This window comes from Lynx rufus, unplaced genomic scaffold (genome assembly GCF_022079265.1).
Source record: "Lynx rufus isolate CCGP_SWC_20201006 ecotype Redwood Valley unplaced genomic scaffold, mLynRuf1.p SCAF_57, whole genome shotgun sequence".
Taxonomy (NCBI): domain Eukaryota; kingdom Metazoa; phylum Chordata; class Mammalia; order Carnivora; family Felidae; genus Lynx; species Lynx rufus.
Window position 1 is genome coordinate 490733 of NW_025814875.1, and position 22399 is coordinate 513131.

The 22399-nt window shown below is 63.5% G+C and overlaps 1 protein-coding gene across 3 annotated transcripts; it reads left to right on the forward strand.

Moving 5' to 3' along the window:
* Positions 1-723: 723 nt before the first annotated feature.
* CIB2 (calcium and integrin binding family member 2) lies at positions 724-22392 on the forward strand. Of its 3 annotated transcripts, none has more exons than XM_047101126.1 (6): positions 724-850; positions 5160-5194; positions 12235-12346; positions 14276-14423; positions 21448-21643; positions 21833-22392. In XM_047101126.1, the coding sequence occupies exons 1-6, from the start codon at positions 800-802 to the stop codon at positions 21852-21854; spliced, it is 564 nt and encodes a 187-aa protein (XP_046957082.1). In that variant the 5' UTR covers positions 724-799; the 3' UTR covers positions 21855-22392. The 3 variants fall into 3 exon arrangements, with proteins under 3 accessions (XP_046957082.1, XP_046957083.1, XP_046957084.1); XM_047101127.1 differs by having other exon boundaries at positions 14276-14372; XM_047101128.1 differs by lacking the exon at positions 5160-5194 and having other exon boundaries at positions 770-850.
* The last annotated feature ends 7 nt before the right edge of the window (positions 22393-22399 follow it).

The following is a 22399-nucleotide window of genomic DNA, read 5'->3' on the forward strand; positions in this document are numbered from 1 at the left end:
GTGGCTCTGTTTGCTGTGGTCTTTGGCATTTGCTTAGAAGTCCCAGGTGAGGCGCCTGGGTGGCTCAGCCGGTGTAGGAACCCTCTTGATTTCGGCTCAGGCCATGATCCCAGGATTGTGGGATGGAGCCCAGTGACCATCTGCACTGAGCCTAGAGTCAGCTTGGGATTCTCTCTCTCCCTCTGTCCCCGTCTCCTGCTCGCGCACGCGCTCTCTCTCTAAAACAAATAAATAAAGATTTTAAAAGTTCCTGGCCTTTGTCACACTTCACTGGACACGGTAAGTCCTGTAAATCCTCCTCGGTCTCGTGTGCAGCCAAAGATGCAAAGAAAGGCTAGTGAATCCTGTCCCGCTAAGGAACCCAGAGGGCCCGAGATGCACACACACCTCCCCCCCCCCCCCCCCCCCCCCGCGCAGCGGCCAGAGGTCCGCTCACCTGCAAAGAAAGGCCAACTCACTGACCCATCCTTTGCAGCGGAGGGCCGGCCCGCCGAGCCAGGAGCCCTGGCCCCGCCCAGCCGGGGGTCCTGGCCCCGCCCAGCAGGGAGTTCTGGCCCCGCCCAGCTGGAGGTCCCGGCTGCGCCCTGCCCCAATCCTGGCCCCGCCCAGCCGGAAGTGAGGCGGGGAGAGGCCGGGCAGCACCTCCCGCGGAGGGAAGGGGCCGCCCCCTGACGGGGTGGGCGCACCGCACCGCGGGGCGGGGTCGCCCGGCCTCTCCCCGCCCGGCTCCGGTCGCACTCCCGCCTCCGGGTGGCCGCGGGCTCGGGCTCGGCGCCCGGACGACGGCGCGGCGACCGCCATGGGCAACAAGCAGACCATCTTCACGGAGGAGCAGCTGGACAACTACCAGGTGAGCCGGCGCCCGCCCTCCCCTGCTTTTGGCCGCGTGCCGAGGCCCCCAAAGCCAGTTACTGGGTTCGGACTCTGTCCCTGCCTTCAGGTAGGAGCGTGACCTTGGGATGTGACTTGCAGCCTCAGTTTCCCCACCCTTGCGTTGAGAGCGCTTTCCTCGCGGTAGCCGTTCCTTTTCATCCCCGTTTAGCCTCCTTACTCTCGGCCCCTCGCTGGCCTCGAACCCCTCCCCAGACACCTGTCCCAGCGCCCACCTTGGCACGGAGTTGGAGGGTCATGAAACGTGGGCTGCAGGGAGGGTCCCCGATCCCAGGAATCAGCCCAGGAGAATGAGTCTTAGCAGAGCAGAAATGACCTGGGGGCCTGTCTGGGTGGGGAGTGAGGTGTATCGGCCCCCAAGTCAGATTTAAGTTGGGGGTGTCCTGTTTACCCGTTTGGGGTCTCTACCTCTGGCCCCAGCATGGAAATAATTGGAGCAAGAAGGCAGGCCATGTGCCCGTTCCCACGCCCCCCTGCAAGGTCCCTCAGCCCCCAGCAGCCACCTGCTAAGACCCTCCTAGCACCTGCTGCCTCCAGAGCCAGGAAACTGCCCAGATCCGAGGCCCCGAAGCCCTTCTGCCACGGGGAGGCTTGTGTGGTTGCAGGGTGAAGCCCAGCCCCCTGACTTGCTGGGGCCCTGGCCAGCCTCCGGGGCTCCTTCCCTGCCCTGTGTGCGGCAGCCACCCCTGGGCTGTCGCTGGCCTCCTTCCTCCCTCCCTTTGCCCATGCTCTGGGACGCCCCTTCAGATTTCCCTCATCCTTCAGGGCCCAACGGGGACGCCTCTGCCCGACTCCCCTGGGCAGAGGGGGCCTGCTTGGAGTGTGCTGTGGGAGAGAGGCACACCGGCAGTGTCTCCTGTTGCCTTCATGAATATTTCTTTTCGTAATGGGCCTGAAGTGTGGGTCCTCTGAGGCCCCTTCTCCTCGGAAACGCTGGCCGTCAATAATGGTCATCAGCTCCATGTGAGGCCCTGAGAAGGACCAGGAAGCCACGTTCATGGAGCACTGCTGTGTGCCAGGCATTGGAACGGATACCCTCTAGGAAGGATCCTCACGATGGGGCGGATTATCAGCCCCATTTCACAGAAGAGTAGACGAAGGCCGAGGAGCCACTCAGTGCCTGGTACAGTCCGGGCTCAAACTGGACTTTGAATCCTTTAATCCAAGGCTCACTGCTTTCGTTTGGGGGCAGGGCCTGTGTGTGCTCTTTGTCCCGGAGAGGTCAACCTTGGCCTCGTGAGAGTACCAGGTGCTCCGGGGAAGGAGGGTACTGGTGGTCCGTGGAAGACCCGGAGGGAAGGGGAACTTTTGCTCTGCAAGATTCAGAGAGAATGCAGTGCTTGAGCAGGGCCTTTGAAAGGTAGGCCCCCGCAGGCCCGGAAGGAGGCGTCTGGGTGGAGGGGGGCACGTGGGTGAAGGCTGGGGGGTGGCACAGGCAAGCAGGCGGACGGACCCTGCCCAGAAGCGAAGCATAGCCCCATGGGGGGTGGGGAGCCTGAGTTTCCGCTCACACCAGCCTAGCGTTGGGTTACACTTGGGAGCCAGTCCCAGGGCTGGGTTGTGACCCTCCACCAGAGCCAGGCAGGGTGGGAGGAACGAGAGCTGACGAAACCTGAGAGCCCCAGTCCCCCGCCCTCTGCGCTCCATCCAGCCCCACGCCTGCCAGGCTCCCAGTTACGGCCCCCTTTCCCCAGTCCTCAGGTGCCAGTGATTCCCAAGTTCGGGTTTCTTTCCAGACTTCTCTGCCCTCCAGGTCAATCTCCCAGACCCCTCAAACTGCAGCGCAGGGCTCCCAGCCTCCCCCAGAACCCACCACTGCTCCTCTGGCCATTCAAGTCTCACAGGCAGCCCACATTTTCAGTTAAGAGCAAGCCCTGTAACTCACCTGGGGACCCCCTCCTCTGTCTCCACCCAAGGATCCAAGGCAAGACAAGACACTTAGAATCGGAGCACGAAACCTGATTCCCTGCCGACACTGCCAGAATCCTGAGAGGCCTTTACGGTACTTGCCACGCTCACCCCCCAGGAGCTGCCTCCCTGGGATGAGGTCCAGGCAAGGTCAACAGAAGAAAAGGCAAAACGTTAGTGTGGGTGAGCAGGCTCGTGGCAGTTTGGTGGTAATGTTGAAAACCTACAAACAGCTGCTGCCGCGTGTTCAGGACGAGGAGAGAGTTCGGTTAAGCGGGGCCGATGCCTGTCGTGAGACATCCTGCAGCCAGTGAAGCGTGTGGAGGGCTTACATGGGAAGACCTGTTCCTCGTCCCGGAGCCCTGTGTCGAGCACGCATGGCGCTGGATGTGGAGTACGCGGCCGGGGCAGGACACGAAGCGGTCAGTGGACGTGGTCATGGCTGGACTCTACAGTCTGTGGACTGCGGTCAAGAAGCAAAAGCCCCAGGCTGCAGTCAGCCCTCTGGGCTGCGTGTGCAACTTAGAGCAAGCTATTCAACTTCACCGAACCTCGGTTTTCCCATCTGTAGAGTGGGGAGATGATGCCTGCCTGCCTTCCCCCCCTCCCGCCACCACAGGCTAGGGACGAGGGTTGAACAAAATTGGATAACCAGAGCCCCCACGGACCAGGCCTGCGGTGGTCACGGACGGGGTGGGGTGTGGTTCTCAGCCTGGGCTGCACGTTGCAGTCATAGAGTCTCTGCAAACTCCGATGCCGGGCTCCACCCCAGGTGATTCTGCTCCAGAGCTGAGGCCCTCGATTTAGCGACAGCATCACTGCGGGTGGAGCATCTTGGAAAGATTCGGATTCCTGGGCCCCACCCCCAGAATTTCTGGTGCAGCAGGTCTGGAGTGGAGCCTGAGAACCTCCATTTGCACTAAGTCCCCAGGTGATACTGGTGCGGCCAGTCCCGGAACCACACCTTGAGGATGGTTGATGTAGACAGGTGTAAGTGGTTGTGATAAGGGCCCAGGGTCCTTTCGCTTGTAGGGCCTTTGGGTCAGGACCCAGATATTTCCTTTTCAACCCAGGGCGTGGGAGAAAGGAGAGCAGAGGGGAAGAGGGGAGGCCAGGGCCTCTCCCTGTCCCTGGTTATGCCGACACCCCCACCAGGCAGGTTGGGAGGGGCCGAGGAGGGTCTGTGCCTGAAGACTCAGCTAGGCTGCCGTTGGGGCTCCAGGGCCTTCAGGAAATCCGTCCCGCGTCCCCGCCTGAGTCGCAGACAGGGACTCCGAGCTTGGTGAGGGTGGGGGCGGAGGAGCTATTGCCTAGGGCAAAGCCTAGCCCGCTAGGACAGGTCCCTGGGGTCCGAGAAGGGCAGGGCGGCCTGCGGGCCTTTGGCCTAACTCCTGGGCGGCAGACTGGGTTGCAGGGGACCCGGGAGTTCCCACCGGCTCCCCCTTTCCAGCCCTCCCGCGGGCTTCCCTCCTCTCTGGGCTTCCTGAGTGTGCGGCACAGCTGCTCCGGTGCCCAGGGACTCCGGGTCTCACGCGGGGCAGGCCTGGCTGGCTGCGAGCCTGGGCCGCGGCTGTGAGCCCCTGGTCAGCACATCCCCAGGGGCAACGGCGGCGAGGGCAGGGGGGCCAGGGCCAGGATAAGCACAAAAGCCCTTCATCCCTGGGGTGTTTTTGCCTCCATACGTCGCACCGTGGCCAGGCACCACAGCCACCGCCACCAGGCAGGCCGGCCCGTGGACAGAGGCAGGTGACACGGACAAGGCAGGACACCGGAGACCAGTTTATAACTGGGCGACCTTAGGACCCGAGCGCTGCCCCCGCCCTGAGGGTCCCAGCCGCTGCCCCCCTGCCTCCTCCTCCCCTCGCTTCCGCTCACCTGGCCCCCACCGCCTCCCCGTGTGACCCCCTCTATTCCTGTGGCTTCAGATGCCACGTAGGTGCCGGTGTTTCCCCAGCCTGTGTGCCCGGGACCTTCCATCTCTGTGCCTGGGACACACGGCACACGACGCGGGGCACCGATCTCGCGCTGCAGTGTGGATGGCGCCCCCTGCAGCTGAGACCCTGCCGGCCTTACCTCCTCACTGGTCTCCCAGCCCCTTTCCCCGCCGTCCCACAGAGCAGACCACAAGTCAGTGCCATCCGCCTCCGGCTCGTCCCCCCGCCTGTGCGTGCACGCCCCCAAGGCTGCCCCACAGACCCCCACACCATGCCGCAGTTCCCTGGGCCAGGCCACAGCTTCAGGAGGTGGCTTCCGGGCCACCAGGCCGCTCTCTGCCCAGGCCGAGGCGGTTCCCGAGAGGTCCCGAGGGAAAGCGGGGCGTGGGCCCTGCAGCGGACTGTGTGTGTGTTTTCCCTTCACAGGACTGCACCTTCTTCAATAAGAAGGACATCCTCAAGTAAGTGTGGCCTGCGGTTCGCCCGCTGGAGCCGGGCCGGGCACCTCGCGTGGGCTGGCTGCACGGGCTGGGACCGAGGGGGGCATCTGCCTGTCGGGAGCCAAGCGCAGGCCGCTGTGAACTGGAGAACTTCCCGCCCCGCCCGGCGCCCAGACCCTTCTGCCAGGAATCAAGTGTCTCCGTCTTGCGTGCCCAGCTCTTTGGGGGGCCGTTTCAGGCACGTTTTCATTTTATCCTCCCCGCGACCTCGTAACAGGAAAACCTTTTGTCCCTACTTGTCCTTTGGCTGTGGGGCCTGAAGACCTGGCCTCTGACTCCAGGCCCCTTGCTGTTTATTTGACCGTGTCCGGAGATCTGTCAGACTCGGGGTCCCTGAGATGCCCTCTGGCTCCAGCCCTGATGTCCCTCTGCCCTGGGAGGCCCAGAAGTCAAGGGCCTGGCCTGCATGCCCCCAGCATGCCTGAGCTGCCTGCCAGGGGCCCTTCCCTTTCCGGGACAACTCCTTTCTTTGGGATGGAGGAGGCGGGCTCTGAGGGAAGAGATGAAGGGGGTTGGCAGCCTTGGAGCCCCAGGCCCAGGCAGTGAGCACGACCCACAGGATGCCGGGCCCGGCCCCTCACGGGCCCTGTGCCTGAGCTACCAGGTGGCGTTAAAAGCCGGCGAGGTCACAGGACCGCTTTCCCCCGGAGGCCGATGGGCGGGCTGGGGCTAGGGCCTGCAGCAGCTTCCCAGGCGAGCTGGCCAAGGACGCAGGCCTGCTTCACCCCACGCCTACCTCCAGTGGTCTCACTGAGAGCAGCAAGGTTGCCCATGGTACGGGCACGTGGCACGAAGGCCAGGCATTAGACCAAACGTGGTAGGTCTTTGGGGTGTCCCTTGTCCCCTGGCAAGTGACGAGCCCCAGGCAGATGGGGGGATGCCCCGCAGCCCTGGCCCGCCCAACTCTGAACCCTTCAGCACCCCAGCCTCTGTAGCTCGACCCAGAGCCCAGGCCGGGCCTGGGGTCCAGACACGGGTAGGATCCCCTCTGGCAGCTGGATGCCCCTTCCTGCTTGTCCCGCCCCTGGTTCATTCAGGCTCTGCCACTGTGTTGACACTCACTGGGGACCCACGGGACCAGACCCGGTGCTTTTTCTGCAAAGTGGTCATGTCGGGAGGAGGGGGCGGGGGATGGAGCGCCTGCTGGGGGTCATTCCCTGTCTCTGCACTGTCCCCCCGCCCCCAGCAGGCCCCCGTGTTCAGCACAACACGGGGCCGCTTGGGGTTTCATGGCCACCCGTGCACCCTCGGCAGGGGTGGTGAGAGCAGGCAGCACGTGGGACTGTGGCCCCTGGAGGAACCACGATAGCTCCGTTCCGTTTTGGCCCCTTCTCTTTTCTCCAACCTTCTCTCTGGGCCCCAGCGAGGGCCAGTGAAACCTACCAGGGACTGACCACCCCTGCCGGGTGAGCCCTCCCTCTCCGCCGTTCACACCTCAGGTCCAGGCAGGGCAACCGAGGCCCGGAGCCCCGCTCGGCAGCGTGCAGCAGGCCGTCGGCAGAGCCGGGCCCCGGCCCCGCCTGGTGAGCTGCCCCCAGCCCTGGCCCGGTGGGTGGTGCGGAGGGAACCCGAGCCCAGGTTCTCCTTGCAGCGGCCCTGGGTCACAGACGACCATCGGCGGTCCCCCCCCCCCCCCACCAGGTGGACCCAGCTGCTCGCGTGCACCTTTTCCACCCTCGTGCGGAGCCCTCTTCCTAGCAGGTCCCAGCTGGCACTCTGACTGCCCTCTGCCCCCCGTGGGCCTGTGCTCCTCGGTGAGGGGACCCGAGTCCTGGCCCCCCGGCGCAGACAGGCCCTCCAGCTAGCACCGCAGTGTTTCCCTGTGTCAGTGTTTCGTACCTCGGTTTCTCAACGTGCTGAAAACTCTGTGGGCTCTGTTTTAATTAAGCTTTCTATTTCGTATGCGATACGTGATGACCGTAGAGAAATTCGAAAACAGGGGCGCCTGGGGGGCTCAGTCGGGTGAGCATCTGACTCTTGGTTTTGTCTCAGGTCGTGATCTCACGGTTCATGAGTTCGAGCCCCGTGCCGGGCTCTGTGCTGACAGTGCAGATCCTGCTTGGGATTCTCTCTCTCCCTCTCTCTGCCCCTCCCTGCTCGCTCACTCTCTCTCTCTCTCTCTCTCAAAGTAAGTAAATAAACATTAAAAGAAAATCAGAAATAAAGCCAGTCGAGAGAAGACGAAGATTACCTGTAACCCCATCACTTGGTGGCGATGAGCGTTGATGTTTTGCTGTGTTTCGTGTCAGTGTTTTTCCTCTGTGTGTGTGTATCAAAAATGTGTCTCATGTCGTTTTATAATGTGCTCAAAATTGCTTTTCCTTAAGCAAACTGTAAAAATAGGTTTAAAAACATGATCTTGCCACATCCTTAATTCATTTGGCTGGACGTGTAGGTTTTCAGCACTTGACCATTGTAATTAGTCTTGTGACAGCACGCTGTGCCCCACACCCCTGCGGTAAATTTCTTTTTTCTCCTTTTTGTTTTAAACTTTTTTTTAACGTTTATTTATTTTTGAGAGAAAGAGAGACAGAGTATGAGCGGGGGAGGGACAGAGAGAGAGGGAGACACAGAATCGGAAACAGGCTCCAGGCTCTGAGCCGTCCGCCCAGAGCCCGACGCGGGGCTCGAGCTCACGGACCGCGAGACCATGACCTAAGCAGAAGTCGGCCGCTTAACTGACTGAGCCACCCGGGCGCCCCTGGGATAAGTTCCTAACAGATTTCTGAATTGAAAGGTATAGACCTTTCTTTCTTTCTCTCTCTCTCTCTCTCTCTCTCTCTCTTTCTTGGTGTAGACATTCTTAAGGCTTTTGATTTTTACTGCTAAATTGCCCCCCACCCCTGAGAGCGCTTTTGAACCATCTGCTCTGCCAGCTGCCCTGCGTGAGGTCCCATCTCCCTCCTTCCTCAGTCACGCTGGCCGTTGCATCTTTGTCTTCCGTTCCCCCAGTCATTTACTGACTGCCCCGGGGTTCTAGCCCACAGTCGGGCCCACCCGCACGGTGGTGGCTTTAGGGGGACTCTGCAGGAACCGCCGCTCATTGGCCCGGGGCCAGTCCAGACTTTTCCTGTCCTGTTTTCACTTGTAAGTTTTGGCAACCAAAGTTTGGATTACTGTTTCAATTTAATTTAATTATATGTACGTGAGCGCTGAGCCCAAATGCAGACCACCAACCAGTCTGTGACTTCCAGAAGAATCCGCTTCTCCCAGTGATTTCAAATGCTCTTTGTCGTGGACTGTCCTCACACCCGTGCTGCGCTGTGTCTGTGCCGCTCGGGTCCGCGAGGTGACCGGCTGTCCCCTCAGACTCTCTTGTCACAGCTGAGGGGCAGACGCCCCCCCCCCCCGCCGGGTGCCCTCTTTCAGTCCCTCCCCCCCTCCCACACTGGTGCTTTCACACAGACTTTTGAATCTGGTCGGCAAGTTCTTTGTTTCATTTTCTAATTTAATTATTTTTTTAAATTTACATCCAAGTTAGTATATAGCGAAGCAATGATTTCAGGAGTAGATTCCTTAGTGCCCCTTCCCCATTTAGCCCATCCCCCCTCCCACAGTCCCTCTAGTAACCCTCAGTTTGTTTCCCATATTTATGAACCTCTTCTGGTTTGTCCCCCTCCCTGTTTTTATATTATTTTTGCTTCCCTTCCCTTCTGTTCATCTGTCTTGTCTCTTAAAGTCCTCATATGAGTGAAGTCATATGATGTTTGTCTTTCGCTGACTGACTAGCATAATCCCCCCAGTTCCATCCACGTAGTTGCAAATGGCAAGATTTCATTCTTTTTGATTGTGGTCGGCAAGTTCTCAAACAAACCGCTGCAGGTTTCAGTTAGGACCGTCTTCATTTGGCAGAAATGTGGAGACAGGAAATAGAGGCACTTACCTTGCCACCCAGATAGATACTTTACATCTTTTTACACACTTGGTTTTCATACTTAGTTGTTGTTGGGGGGGATGATTTTTTTTTCCTATTGTGATTTAGTTCTTTTATATCTTAAGGCTGATGCTGGTACATAGAAAACTATTTTGAGGGCACCTGGGTGGCTCGGTCAGTTAAGCATCTGACTTCGGCTCCGGTCATGACCTCATGGTTCGTGGGTTCGAGCCCCTTGTTGGGTTCTGTGCTGACAACTCAGAGCCTGGAGCCTGCTTCGGATTCTGTGTCTCCCTCTCTCTCTGCCCGTCCCCGGGACTCATGCTCTGTCTCTGTCTCAAAATAAATAAAACATTAAAAAAAAGAAAACTATTTTGTGCAGAAGGGCTACTGAGCCCTTTCTCATTCAAATAGTTTTTTAACTGATTATTTTTGGTTTTCTGGCAAATAATAATTCTCCTCCTTTCCAATATTTAAATATACCGTCTCTTCCCGCACTGACCACCATGGCCAGCGGTCACGGGGCGATGCCGTGTAGCGGTGGTGATAGGCGGCCTCCGGCTTTTCTGGGGATGGCTCTGGTGTGGTGTTGGGTGTTGATTTGGGGTAGAGCATCCCTTTGTTTCTGTTTTACTGAGGATTTTAAGCTTTATTATTGATAAAATTACTACTTAAAAATATTTATATTTTAGTGACCACTTTAAAAATTCAAACAGTTTGGGAGCAGGTGAAGTGACAAGTGAAAGCTGGCCCCTTCTTCTCGCTCCTATCTGCCCCCACCTCGCAGGGGCCAACAGTGTAAATGTGTGGTGCACATTTTGGCCTTTTTTCCTGTGTCCGTACACCCATCAGGTCATAAATGTAGCTACCAACTTGACAAGACAGTTTTTTTGCCGACTAATATGATTCGTAGTCACAGATTTTCGAAGGGTTAGTCCAACGGTGTATTCCTGGCTTAAATCCTACACGGTCTGAATGTGTCACTCTCTCAATACCGTGGGACTTGATTTACCAATATTTCATGAGAGTTTTGCATCTGTGTGCGCGTCGTTGGTCCCTTTTGGATGCCACCCGTCAGGTTCAGCGAGCAAGGTTCTTACTCAGTTTCTAAAATGAACGGGGAGACGCCTCCCCGACTGCGCCGTGCTCCGGGGAGTTGAAGCAGCACAGGTGTGGCTTCTGCCCCGGGGTCTTAGGACAGGGCCAGCATGCCCTGTACTGGGACGGGGTGACTGTTCGGTTTCCCCACAGTGATTCAGCCTTCCAAATTCTGAGTTTGCCTTAGAAAAAATAAGTAAATAAAATAGCAGGGCCACCTTAGTCCTGGCGTCAGGGCAGGAGTCGGCCCTCCCGCCCCAGGGGACACCCCAATCTGCCAGCGCTCGGCCCTCTCCCCACCTCCCTGGTGGGGTGCCCCTGGCGGGCAGGCAGCTGAGGGCCAGGTGGCCTTGCTAATGCCATCCTCCCTGACCCCGCAAGTGTGAGGACAGCAGGACAGCCCCCATTCGCTGATAGGGAGGTCCGTGGGGGTCCGACCTCAGTCTGCCATGTGGCTCGTGCTGCGGCCACCCTGCATGCCTTTGGAGGTGGAGGGCAATGCCCACGGCACCCAGCATCACACCCCACATGTCAAAGGTCAAGGGCAGGGTGAAATGCAACAGAAGTTTAGCATGTCTGTCAAGAACGCGAAGCCAGCTGTGTAAATTGTGATATGCAAGTGCTGGTTCTGTGTTTGGGGACAGTAAACAAGGACAGGTTTTTCCTCAACTCAGAGAGCGAGAGCGAAGATAGCCCTTGAATGCCCCTGGCGGAGAGTCCTGGCCCCATGCTGTCACTCGGGTATCTGCTGACGAGGGTCGGGCTTTGGGATCTCCCTCCAGCCCTGTGTTTCCCAGTGGTGGCGCTTCTGTGCGATTCCGGGACGGTCGTGGGGACTTGTGGCTGGGGGAGTGGCCTCATGGCGTTTGCTCTGCGTGCACCCCGCCGGTGCGGTGCGGAGCCAGGGCGGCCTGATAGAGACACCAGCGTCCACCTCCCAGGGTGGTTGAGGGATTAAACGGAGTCATCCACACGGGGGAATCGACCCAGAGCCTGGCACAGAGTGAGGACTCGCTAAACGGGGCTGGTGTTACGTGTGCACCGGGCGGGTAGTAAAGTGCTTCGCCGGAGAGGGCTGCGGGCCTGTTGCGGGGACCCGGGGTGTGTCTGTGGGCCAGCCACTTAGAACACTGGCTTTAGGGGAGTGGGCCAGGCAGGGCGGGGGCTCTGGGGGTGCTTTGGTCCGATTCCCAAGAGTCCTAGGCCCCCCGTTGGGTGGGTCACCCGCCTCAGCCCCTGGTCGGTGCCCCCTGAACTCGTCCCCCCATCTGGCAGCACGTCTTGGACACGATTTCATCTGACCTGAGCTGCATTTGTGTGGGGCGGGACTTGGGGGCTATTCTCCCGGATGTCAGGGGCAGAAGAGGACTGAATAATGGAGGATGGGCCTCCCCGTGAGCTAGCAGCAGGAGGTCCCACACCCTGGAGGGTCCTCGGGTCGTTCAGGCCAGCTTGTGTCCTGGGGCCACCTGAGCACTGACCGGGCTGCCGGCAGGGCGGGAGGTGGGAGTGACGGGGGCCCCCCGGCAGGGCCTGCCTGTGGGCGTGAGGGCTGCCGGTGGCCATTCCAGAGACCCAACCCTCGGAGCCTGCTCGGGACCCAGCAGCAAACGGCCGGGGCTCGACAGCTTAAGGACTGGGGAGGAGGGGTGAATGCCCTGGATGTCCAGGCCTTCGTTCCAGCCACGTCCCTCGTACCTCCAGTTGTGTGGCCCTGGACAGACGGCTCTTAACCTCTTCAGGCCTCGGTTTGCCACGCTGAGAGCTGGGGGCGCAGCTCACCTGTGTGCACGGCCGGGGGCAGAATTAATGGGGCGACACCGCTGGCATACAGAAGGCCTTTATGGGGCCCAGAGAGGGAACACGGAGACCTGGGGGTGGGGGACACGACCCGGTTATCAGCATGGGGGCCTGTGCGGAGCGGGGGGCCGGGTGCAGGTGGGGCAGCATCGGCCGAGGGGGACTCAGGGGATACACACGCACCCCCACCCCACCCCCGCCCAGCTCTTTCCCTCTGCCTCCCTCGCAGGTTGCACGCACGGTTCTACGAGCTGGCCCCCAACCTCGTCCCCATGGACTATAGGAAGAGCCCCATCGTCCACGTGCCCATGAGCCTCATCATCCAGATGCCAGAACTCCGGGTACGACAGAGGCCGCTGCTGCTGGGCAGGTGGGCTGGGGGGCAGGCAGCGGAGGCACCCAGACCTGGTGGAAGCCGGCTCCGCCCTTGGTGGCTGTGTGGTCCTGAGAGGATCACTGGACCTCTCTGTGCCTGTTTCCTCCCCTGCACTCTCTGAATAAATGAGCCACACGTGTGGGGACTGCATACGGGTGGTCAGTGCTGCCCTATGGTCTGTGTCACCTGCTTGCCCCTTTGTGACACGGCTGGTCATCTGCGCATGGCCGACCTTATGTCTGCTTTTCTAGATTCCTCTGTCTCCCTGTCTGGCATTAGCCTCTCTAGCACGGCTATCCACACCATCACTTCTCAGACTTGAACGTGCACAGGGCTGCCTGCAGATCTTGTCAGGGCCAGCAGGTCTGGGCCAGGAGGTCAGGGTCAGCGGGTCAAGGTCGGAAGGTCTGGGTGAGCAGGTCAGGGCCAACAGGTCAAGGCCAGCAGGTCAGGGTCAGCAGGTCTGAGCCAGCAAGTCAAGGTCAGCAGGTCTGGGCCAGGAGGTCAGTGTCAGGGCCATCAGGTCAGAGCCAGCAGGTGTGGGTCAGCAGGTCAAGGTCAGGAGGTCAGGGTCAGAGCCAGCAGGTGTGGGTCAGCACGTCTGGGCCAGCAGGTCAATGTCAGGAGGTCAGGGTCAGGGCCAGCAGGTCAGAGCCACCAGGTATGGGTCAGCAGGTCAAGGTCAGCATGTCTGGGGCAGCAGGTCAAGGTCAGGAGGTCAGGGTCAGGGCCAGCAGGTCAGAGCCAGCATGTGTGGGGTCAGCAGGTCTGAGCCAGCAGGTGTGGGGTCAGCAGGTCAGGGCTAGGAGGTCTGGGCCAGCAGGGTCAACGTCAGGAGGTCAGGGTCAGGGTCAGCAGGTCAGAGCCACCAGGTGTGGGTCAGCAGGTCAAGGTCAGCAGGTCTGGGTCAAGAATTCAGGGTCAGGGCCAGCAGGTCAGAGCCAGCATGTGTGGGTCAGCAGGTCAGGGCCGGCAGGTCAAGGTCAGCCGGTCTGGGCCAGCAGGTGGGCACTAAGATCTGTTTTGCAGCATGTTCCTAGGTGAGGCTGTACCTGCTGGACGCCACACCACGTGGGTATTTGACACGAAGGTTTCATTTCACAAGCTCCTTGCCTGTAGTACGTCGAGGGCAGTCCCACAGTAGGGAAGGTTGGCTTTCGGGGCACAACTCCACACAGCTGTGCAACTCTGCCAGCAGCCCCCTGCCAGCCCTTGGGTGGTGTGTTCCCGGGGTCAGGGCACCACGTGGCATCCACTCCGGCGCCTCTGTCCCAAGGGTAGTGAGGCACCGGCCTGGCCACGGCTCAGAGGGTACCTGGAGGGGTGGGCAGTCTGGCAGCAGCCCCTCGGCTGTTCCAGAGCCTCCTGGGCTCGGCACAGAGTGGGGGCTAGGGTGGGGGCTCCAGGAAACACGAGCCCCCAGAGACCTGGGATCAGAGGGAGGAGTCGGGTGTGGCTCCCCGGAGGAGGGGCCCCCTGGAGCTGATCGAGGCCCGGGGTCTGACTGCTTGTCCGGGCTCATTTCTCCGAGCCTTTGGGGCCCCACTTCTGCCCGGCAGGACCCTGGCCCTGACCTCGCATAGCCAAGGGCTGCCTGCGCCCTGGGCCTCCCCTTCTCCTCCCCATGGCGGCAGGCACCCCTGTGTACCCCTTGGGGCAGTGGGGAGCACACCTTGGCCCTGCTCCGTGCAGGTCTGAGCGATGGGTGGGACACGAAGTGCGGTGCCTGGACGGGCATCCACACCTTCCGTGCTTTGTCTGCCCTCACAAACCAGTCACGCAGGTGTGGTGATTCCCACTTTGCGGGTGGGACGGGGTGGAGGGTTGCTCGGGGTCAGGTCACTCGTCCAGGGTCACCCTGCACCCACACAACCACTGTGGCTGTTTCCTCCAGGAGAACCCCTTCAAGGAAAGGATCGTAGAGGCTTTTTCAGAGGATGGTGAAGGCAACCTCACCTTCAACGACTTTGTGGACATGTTCTCCGTGCTCTGTGAGTCGGCTCCCCGCGAGCTCAAGGCAAACTATGCCTTCAAGATCTACGGTAGGGCCCTCGGGCTGCGTGCTGGTGGTGGGGGTGCTCCCCTCGGGGGCTGCTGCTGTTGGGGGTGCTCCCCTCGGGGACTGTGTGCTGGTGGTGGGGGTGCTCCCCTCGGGCTGCGTGCTGGTGGTGGGGGTGCTCCCCTCAGGGACTGTGTGCTGGTGGTGGGGGTGCTCCCCTCGGGCTGAGTGCGGATGGTGGGGGTGCTCCCCTCGGGGGCTGCGCGCTGGTGGTGGGGATGCTCCCCTCGGGCTGAGTGCTGGTGGTGGGGGTGCTCCCCTCGGGGGCTGCTGCTGTTGGGGGTGCTCCCCTCGGGGACTGTGTGCTGGTGGTGGGGGTGCTCCCCTCAGGGGCTGCGTGCTGGTGGTGGGGGTGCTCCCCTCGGGGGCTGCGCGCTGGTGGTGGGGGTGCTCCCCTCAGGCTGAGTGCTGGTGGTGGGGGTGCTCCCCTCAGGCTGAGTGCTGGTGGTGGGGGTGCTCCCCTCAGGGGCTGCGTGCTGGTGGTGGGGGTGCTCCCCTCGGGGACTGTGTGCTGGTGGTGGGGGTGCTCCCCCTCAGGGGCTGCGTGCTGGTGGTGGGGGTGCTCCCCTCAGGGGCTGCGTGCTGGTGGTGGGGATGCTCCCCTCAGGGGCTGCGTGCTGGTGGTGGGGGTGCTCCCCTCAGGGGCTGCGTGCTGGTGGTGGGGGTGCTCCCCTCGGGCTGAGTGCTGGTGGTTGGGTGCTCCCCTCGGGCTGAGTGCTGGTGGTGGGGGTGCTCCCCTCAGGGGCTGCGTGCTGGTGGTGGGGGTGCTCCCCTCGGGCTGAGTGCTGGTGGTGGGGGTGCTCCCCTCAGGCTGAGTGCTGGTGGTGGGGGTGCTCCCCTCAGGGACCTTGTGCTGGTGGTGGGGGTTGCTCCCCCTCAGGGGCTGCGTGCTGGTGGTGGGGGTGCTCCCCTCAGGGACTGTGTGCTGGTGGTGGGGGGTGCTCCCCTCGGGCTGAGTGCTGGTGGTGGGGGTGCTCCCCTCGGGCTGCGTGCTGGTGGTGGGGGTGCTCCCCTCGGGCTGAGTGCTGGTGGTGGGGGTGCTCCCCTCAGGCTGAGTGCTGGTGGTGGGGGTGCTCCCCTCGGGGACTGTGTGCTGGTGGTGGGGGTTGCTCCCCCTCAGGGGCTGCGTGCTGGTGGTGGGGGTGCTCCCCTCAGGGACTGTGTGCTGGTGGTGGGGGTGCTCCCCTCGGGCTGAGTGCTGGTGGTTGGGTGCTCCCCTCAGGCTGAGTTCTGGTGGTGGGGGTGCTCCCCTCAGGTACCGCGTGCTGGTGGTGGGGGTTCTCCCCTCAGGGGCTGCGCGCTGGTGGTGGGGGTGCTCCCCTCAGGGGCTGCATGCTGGTGGTGGGGATTCTCCCCTCAGGGACTGTGTGCTGGTGGTGGGGGTGCTCCCCACGGGCTGAGTGCTGGTGGTGGGGGGTGCTCCCCTCAGGCTGAGTGCTGGTGGTGGGGGTGCTCCCCTCAGGGGCTGCGTGCTGGTGGTGGGGGTGCTCCCCTCGGGGACCGTGTGCTGGTGGTGGGGGTGCTCCCCTCAGGTACCGCGTGCTGGTGGTGGGGTGCTCCCCTCAGGGACTGTGCTGGTGGTGGGGGTGCTCCCCTCGGGCTGAGTGCTGGTGGTGGGGGGTGCTCCCCTCAGGGACCGCGTGCTGGTGGTTGGGTGCTCCCCTCGGGCTGAGTGCTGGTGGTGGGGGTGCTCCCCTCAGGGGCTGCGTGCTGGTGGTGGGGGTGCTCCCCTCGGGGACCGTGTGCTGGTGGTGGGGGTGCTCCCCTCAGGTACCGCGTGCTGGTGGTGGGGTGCTCCCCTCAGGGACTGTGCTGGTGGTGGGGGTGCTCCCCTCGGGCTGAGTGCTGGTGGTGGGGGTGCTCCCCTCAGGGACCGCGTGCTGGTGGTTGGGTGCTCCCCTCGGGCTGAGTGCTGGTGGTGGGGGTGCTCCCCTCAGGGGCTGCGTGCTGGTGGTGGGGGTGCTCCCCTCGGGCTGAGTGCTGGCGGTGGGGGTGCTCCCCTCGGGCTGAGTGTTGTTGGTGGTTGGGTGCTCCCCTCGGGATGAGTGTTGGTGGTGGGGGTGCTCCCCTCGGGCTGAGTGCTGGTGGTGGGGGTGCTCCCATGGGGCCTGAGTGCTGGTGGTGGGGGTGCTCCCCTCAGGCTGAGTGCTGGTGGTGGGGGTGCTCCCCTCAGGGGCTGAGTGCTGGTGGTGGGGGTGCTCCCCTCGGGCTGCGTGCTGGTGGTGGGGGTGCTCCCCTCGGGCTGAGTGCTGGTGGTGGGGGTGCTCCCCTCAGGGACCGCCTGCTGGTGGTGGGGGTGCTCCCCTCAGGGACCGCGTGCTAGTGGTGGGGTGCTCCCCTCATGGGCTGAGTGCTGGTGGTGGGGGTGCTCCCCTCAGGGACTGTGCTGGTGGTGGGGGTGCTCCCCTCAGGGACTGTGCTGGTGGTGGGGGTGCTCCCCTCGGGCTGAGTGCTGGTGGTGGGGGTGCTCCCCTCAGGGGCTGCGTGCTGGTGGTGGGGGTGCTCCCCTCGGGCTGAGTGTTGGTGGTGGGGGTGCTCCCCTCGGGCTGAGTGTTGGTGGTGGGGGTGCTCCCCTCAGGGGCTGCGTGCTGGTGGTGGGGGTGCTCCCCTCGGGCTGAGTGCTGGTGGTGGGGGTGCTCCCCTCGGGCTGAGTGTTGTTGGTGGTTGGGTGCTCCCCTCGGGCTGAGTGTTGGTGGTGGGGGTGCTCCCCTCGGGCTGAGTGCTGGTGGTGGGGGTGCTCCCATCGGGCTGAGTGCTGGTGGTGGGGGTGCTCCCCTCGGGCTGAGTGCTGGTGGTGGGGGTGCTCCCCTCAGGGACCGCCTGCTGGTGGTGGGGGTGCTCCCCTCAGGGACCGCGTGCTAGTGGTGGGGTGCTCCCCTCATGGGCTGAGTGCTGGTGGTGGGGGTGCTCCCCTCAGGGACCGCGTGCTGGTGGTGGGGGTGCTCCCCTCAGGGACCGCGTGCTAGTGGTGGGGTGCTCCCCTCATGGGCTGAGTGCTGGTGGTGGGGGTGCTCCCCTCAGGGACTGTGCTGGTGGTGGGGGTGCTCCCCTCAGGGACTGTGCTGGTGGTGGGGGTGCTCCCCTCGGGCTGAGTGCTGGTGGTGGGGGTGCTCCCCTCAGGGGCTGCGTGCTGGTGGTGGGGGTGCTCCCCTCGGGCTGAGTGTTGGTGGTGGGGGTGCTCCCCTCGGGCTGAGTGTTGGTGGTGGGGGTGCTCCCCTCAGGGGCTGCGTGCTGGTGGTGGGGGTGCTCCCCTCGGGCTGAGTGCTGGTGGTGGGGGTGCTCCCCTCGGGCTGAGTGTTGTTGGTGGTTGGGTGCTCCCCTCGGGCTGAGTGTTGGTGGTGGGGGTGCTCCCCTCGGGCTGAGTGCTGGTGGTGGGGGTGCTCCCATCGGGCTGAGTGCTGGTGGTGGGGGTGCTCCCCTCGGGCTGAGTGCTGGTGGTGGGGGTGCTCCCCTCAGGGACCGCCTGCTGGTGGTGGGGGTGCTCCCCTCAGGGACCGCGTGCTAGTGGTGGGGTGCTCCCCTCATGGGCTGAGTGCTGGTGGTGGGGGTGCTCCCCTCGGGCTGAGTGTTGGTGGTGGGGGTGCTCCCCTCGGGCTGAGTGTTGGTGGTGGGGGTGCTCCCCTCAGGGGCTGCGTGCTGGTGGTGGGGGTGCTCCCCTCAGGGACTGTGCTGGTGGTGGCGGTGCTCCCCTCGGGCTGTGTGCTGGTGGTGGGGGTGCTCCCCTCGGGCTGTGTGCTGGTGGTGGGGGTGCTCCCCTCGGGCTGAGTGCTGGTGGTGGGGGTGCTCCCCTCGGGCTGCGTGCTGGTGGTGGGGGTGCTCCCCTCGGGCTGAGTGCTGGTGGTGGAGGTGCTCCCCTCAGGGACCGCGTGCTGGTGGTGGGGGTGCTCCCCTCGGGCTGAGTGCTGGTGGTGGAGGTGCTCCCCTCAGGGACCGCGTGCTGGTGGTGGGGGTGCTCCCCTCAGGGACTGTGCTGGTGGTGGGGGTGCTCCCCTCGGGCTGAGTGCTGGTGGTGGGGGTGCTCCCCTCGGGCTGAGTGTTGGTGGTGGGGGTGCTCCCCTCAGGGGCTGCGTGCTGGTGGTGGGGGTGCTCCCCTCGGGCTGAGTGTTGGTGGTGGGGGTGCTCCCCTCGGGCTGAGTGTTGGTGGTGGGGGTGCTCCCCTCAGGGGCTGCGTGCTGGTGGTGGGGGTGCTCCCCTCGGGCTGAGTGCTGGTGGTGGGGGTGCTCCCCTCGGGCTGAGTGTTGTTGGTGGTTGGGTGCTCCCCTCGGGCTGAGTGTTGGTGGTGGGGGTGCTCCCCTCGGGCTGAGTGCTGGTGGTGGGGGTGCTCCCATCGGGCTGATTGGTGGTGGTGGGGGTGCTCCCCTCAGGCTGAGTGTTGGTGGTGGGGGTGCTCCCCTCAGGGGCTGAGTGCTGGTGGTGGGGGTGCTCCCCTCGGGCTGCGTGCTGGTGGTGGGGGTGCTCCCCTCGGGCTGAGTGCTGGTGGTGGGGGTGCTCCCCTCAGGGACCGCGTGCTGGTGGTGGGGGTGCTCCCCTCAGGGACCGCGTGCTAGTGGTGGGGTGCTCCCCTCATGGGCTGAGTGCTGGTGGTGGGGGTGCTCCCCTCGGGCTGAGTGTTGGTGGTGGGGGTGCTCCCCTCGGGCTGAGTGTTGGTGGTGGGGGTGCTCCCCTCAGGGGCTGCGTGCTGGTGGTGGGGGTGCTCCCCTCGGGCTGAGTGCTGGTGGTGGGGGTGCTCCCCTCAGGGACCGCGTGCTAGTGGTGGGGTGCTCCCCTCGGGCTGAGTGCTGGTGGTGGGGGTGCTCCCCTCAGGGACCGCGTGCTGGTGGTGGGGGTGCTCCCCTCGGGCTGAGTGCTGGTGGTGGGGGTGCTCCCCTCAGGGGCTGCGTGCTGGTGGTTGGGTGCTCCCCTCGGGCTGTGCGCTGCTGGTGGTGGGGTGCTCAGGGACCCCGGGAGAGTGCCTGACCTGTGGGGACAGATAGCGTGTGAGGACACCAGGGGTCCTGGGGGGGAGGGAGGTCCTGGCTCCCTGGGGGCGGGGGGGGGGGTGTCCCAGGATAGGACCAGTGGGGGTGGGCGTGCCCAGTGGAGGGAATGACAAGGACGTGCCAGGCTTGAGGAGGTGAGACGCACCCAGGTGGTGTGAGCCCAGGGGGGTCACAGGACAGGCTGTGAGGAGCCAGCCACGAGTTTGAATCTGGTGCCCAGGACTGCGGGTCCACTGCAGGGTTCCAGGGAGGGCAGGACAGTTCTGGGCTCTGGAGAGGTCACTGGGCGTCCTAGAGGTGTGAACTGGAGACCAGGGGCAGGGGAGGGCGCCTCTGCCAGGCAGAGAGGTTCCCAGGCCCTCCCACCCACCCCCTGGAGGTGGAGGTGGGCGGCCTGACTTCTCACCCCGGCCCAGCCTGTGACGGTGGTCACACGGCCACCAGAGGGCGCTGGACCCCCAGAGGAGAGAACCCCATGAGCTGGGCCTGCCCAGGGCCGGTGGTCCTCAGTGGGAACACTGAGGCCCAGGGAGGGGCTGGGACCCATCGTGGACCAGAGGAGCCGTGGGCAGACCTCCTGTCCCAGCACCTTTGATCGGCTGGTGGCTCCCGGGCCTCTCAGGCTTTTTCACTTTGTTGTAGTCAGCCTGTCCGTTTCAGAGGCCTGGTCCGGGTCCACGCATGCACCCCTGTGTGCGCACATCAGAAAGACAGCAGCTGGTCTACCCTCCAGTCCCAGGGCCCCGACATCGCTCCCGGGGAAGGCTGCTGTCTGCCAGCCGGGGGGTGGGGGTGCAGCCGGGCAGGAGGGGCAGGCCCCTTGCTGCCCTGCTTCCGGACAGAGGGGGTTTGGTGCTGGGGAGAATCAGGACCTGACTTCCAGCGAGGGTCACACACACACACACACACCCCCCCCCCCGCCTCAGCCTGTGCACGTGAAACGGGCACAGGAATCCAGCCAGCAGCCGCACATCTGCACAGGGCTTGCTGGGCGCCCCTGTGGGGCGGAGGTGAGTCCCACCCCTGCCTGTCCCAGAGGCGGTGCTGTGGGCACGTGGCGAGACGCTGGGGTCCAGTGCTGACCGGGGATGTCACTGCAGGACCCCAGTGCTTCATCCTTGCACAATGGGGACTCTGCTGGACCTGCCAATCAGCTGGTGTTTGGTGGGGGGTGAGGGGGGGCATGAGGCGGAACGCGTGATGTCCCCCCAGCAGCCACACTCTTCATCACTGTCAGCGTCTGGGTGCGGCCCGTGCAGGGGGCTCAGCAGGAGGAGCCCGGAGGTCTAGAAAGCCCCCTGAAGGTGGTGTTTGAGCGGAAACTGGAAGGACCAACGGGAATTTGCAGGACAGACAAGTGGGGGACAGTCTGGGCGGAAGAAGGGCAGACATCTGGGAGCTAGGCTGGAGACCGGGGCCCGTGTCGGGGTCACTGCCGTGATCACATGCCTCTCTGAGCTGTGCGGCTGTGCTGCGGGCAGCAGAATCAAACCATGCGCCCGGCTCTGTGCACAATGGCCAGCCTGGGCCTCCCTCCGAAGGGCTTCTGAGTCCTGGTGCCCGTGGTGCCGGGCGGTGCAGGGGGGCGGGGGGTGGGGCACCTGCGGGAGGCTGCAGGGTGCAGTTTAGGGAAGGGTGTGCTTACTGGGCAACGGGCTCGGCTGGCGGCCAGTTCCCCCTCCAAGCCACCCTCAGACCTGGATTCGGTCACTTGGCCTTTCTGGGCCTCAGTTTCCTCCGCTCCGGGGGCGGCACAGGGCCTGCTGTGGGGTGCGGCCGGGAGGTCCTGGTGTCCCCACAAGCCTCAGATTCAGACTCTGAAGTGTCTCAGACCAGGTTTGTACCTGTGGCCATTGTGGGGACTCAACAGGGTCATAGATGTTGACTTGGCGGATGTGGTGTTCGTCTTGTGCCCCCTTGGCCCCCGTCGGCTGGGCACGGGGTCCGGGGGCCCCGGAGTGTGAACGGGCTGAGGGCCGTGGGGTGCCGGGCGGGACCCCCGGCCTGAGCACCTCCACCCGCCCCCAGACTTCAACACAGACAACTTCATCTGCAAGGAGGACCTAACGCGGACCCTGGCCCGGCTCACCAAGTCTGAGCTGGACGAGGACGAGGTGGTGCTCGTGTGCGACAAGGTCATCGAGGAGGCCGACCTGGACGGGGACGGCAAGCTGGGCTTCGCCGACTTTGAGGACATGATCGCCAAGGCCCCCGACTTCCTCAGGTGTGGCCCTGCGGCCGTGGCTGGGGGCTGGGGTCCCGGGGACAGCTGCGTGTCCAGCTTTCTGCCTGTCCTTGGGGTTGCTCAGTTGTGTCCTCTGCACCCTCCCTAAGGGACCGTCCAGCACGGGCCAGGGGCCTGTCGGCGTTCCACCGAGGGGCCCTCACCCAGACAGCCCTCCTCTCTTTCTAGCACCTTCCACATCCGGATCTGAGGACACTGCTGAGGGTGCGGGGCCCAGAAGCTGACCCTCTGGCTCTGCTGTCTACACGAGTGACCTCCAAGCTGCCCGGAAAAGACGCTGTGGCCTCTGGGGTCATACCAACATTTCCTTGGCCCTTTCAGCAAAAAAATCCTTAACCAGGGAATGGGGGGTGTGAGGGCAGGGCCCTTCCCAGACCCCAGACCCCACCACAGGCCCTCCTCCGTCCCCCCCGAGCTCCCCAGACCCTCATCCTCTCCCCACCGGAAATGGCTGCCCCGAGGGGGGAAGGCACAGGCCTCGCGGGGCAGGGGATACGGACGCGTCCCGGTGCTGGGCAGGCGTCCTGGTCGCCCAGGGCAAAGTGAAAAATGAAAGAGACCAAGGTCTTATGAGCTGCGCGGTCTTTCTCCAGAACCCAGTGCGAAGCTGTGTGGACGCTGGGCAGAGGGCTCCATCCCTGTCCCCGGCTCTGGGCACCGAGACAGAATCCTCACTGGTGCGTGCTGTCCACACACTGGTGAACTTCTGGGAGTAAAGCACTTTTGCGTCCCTGT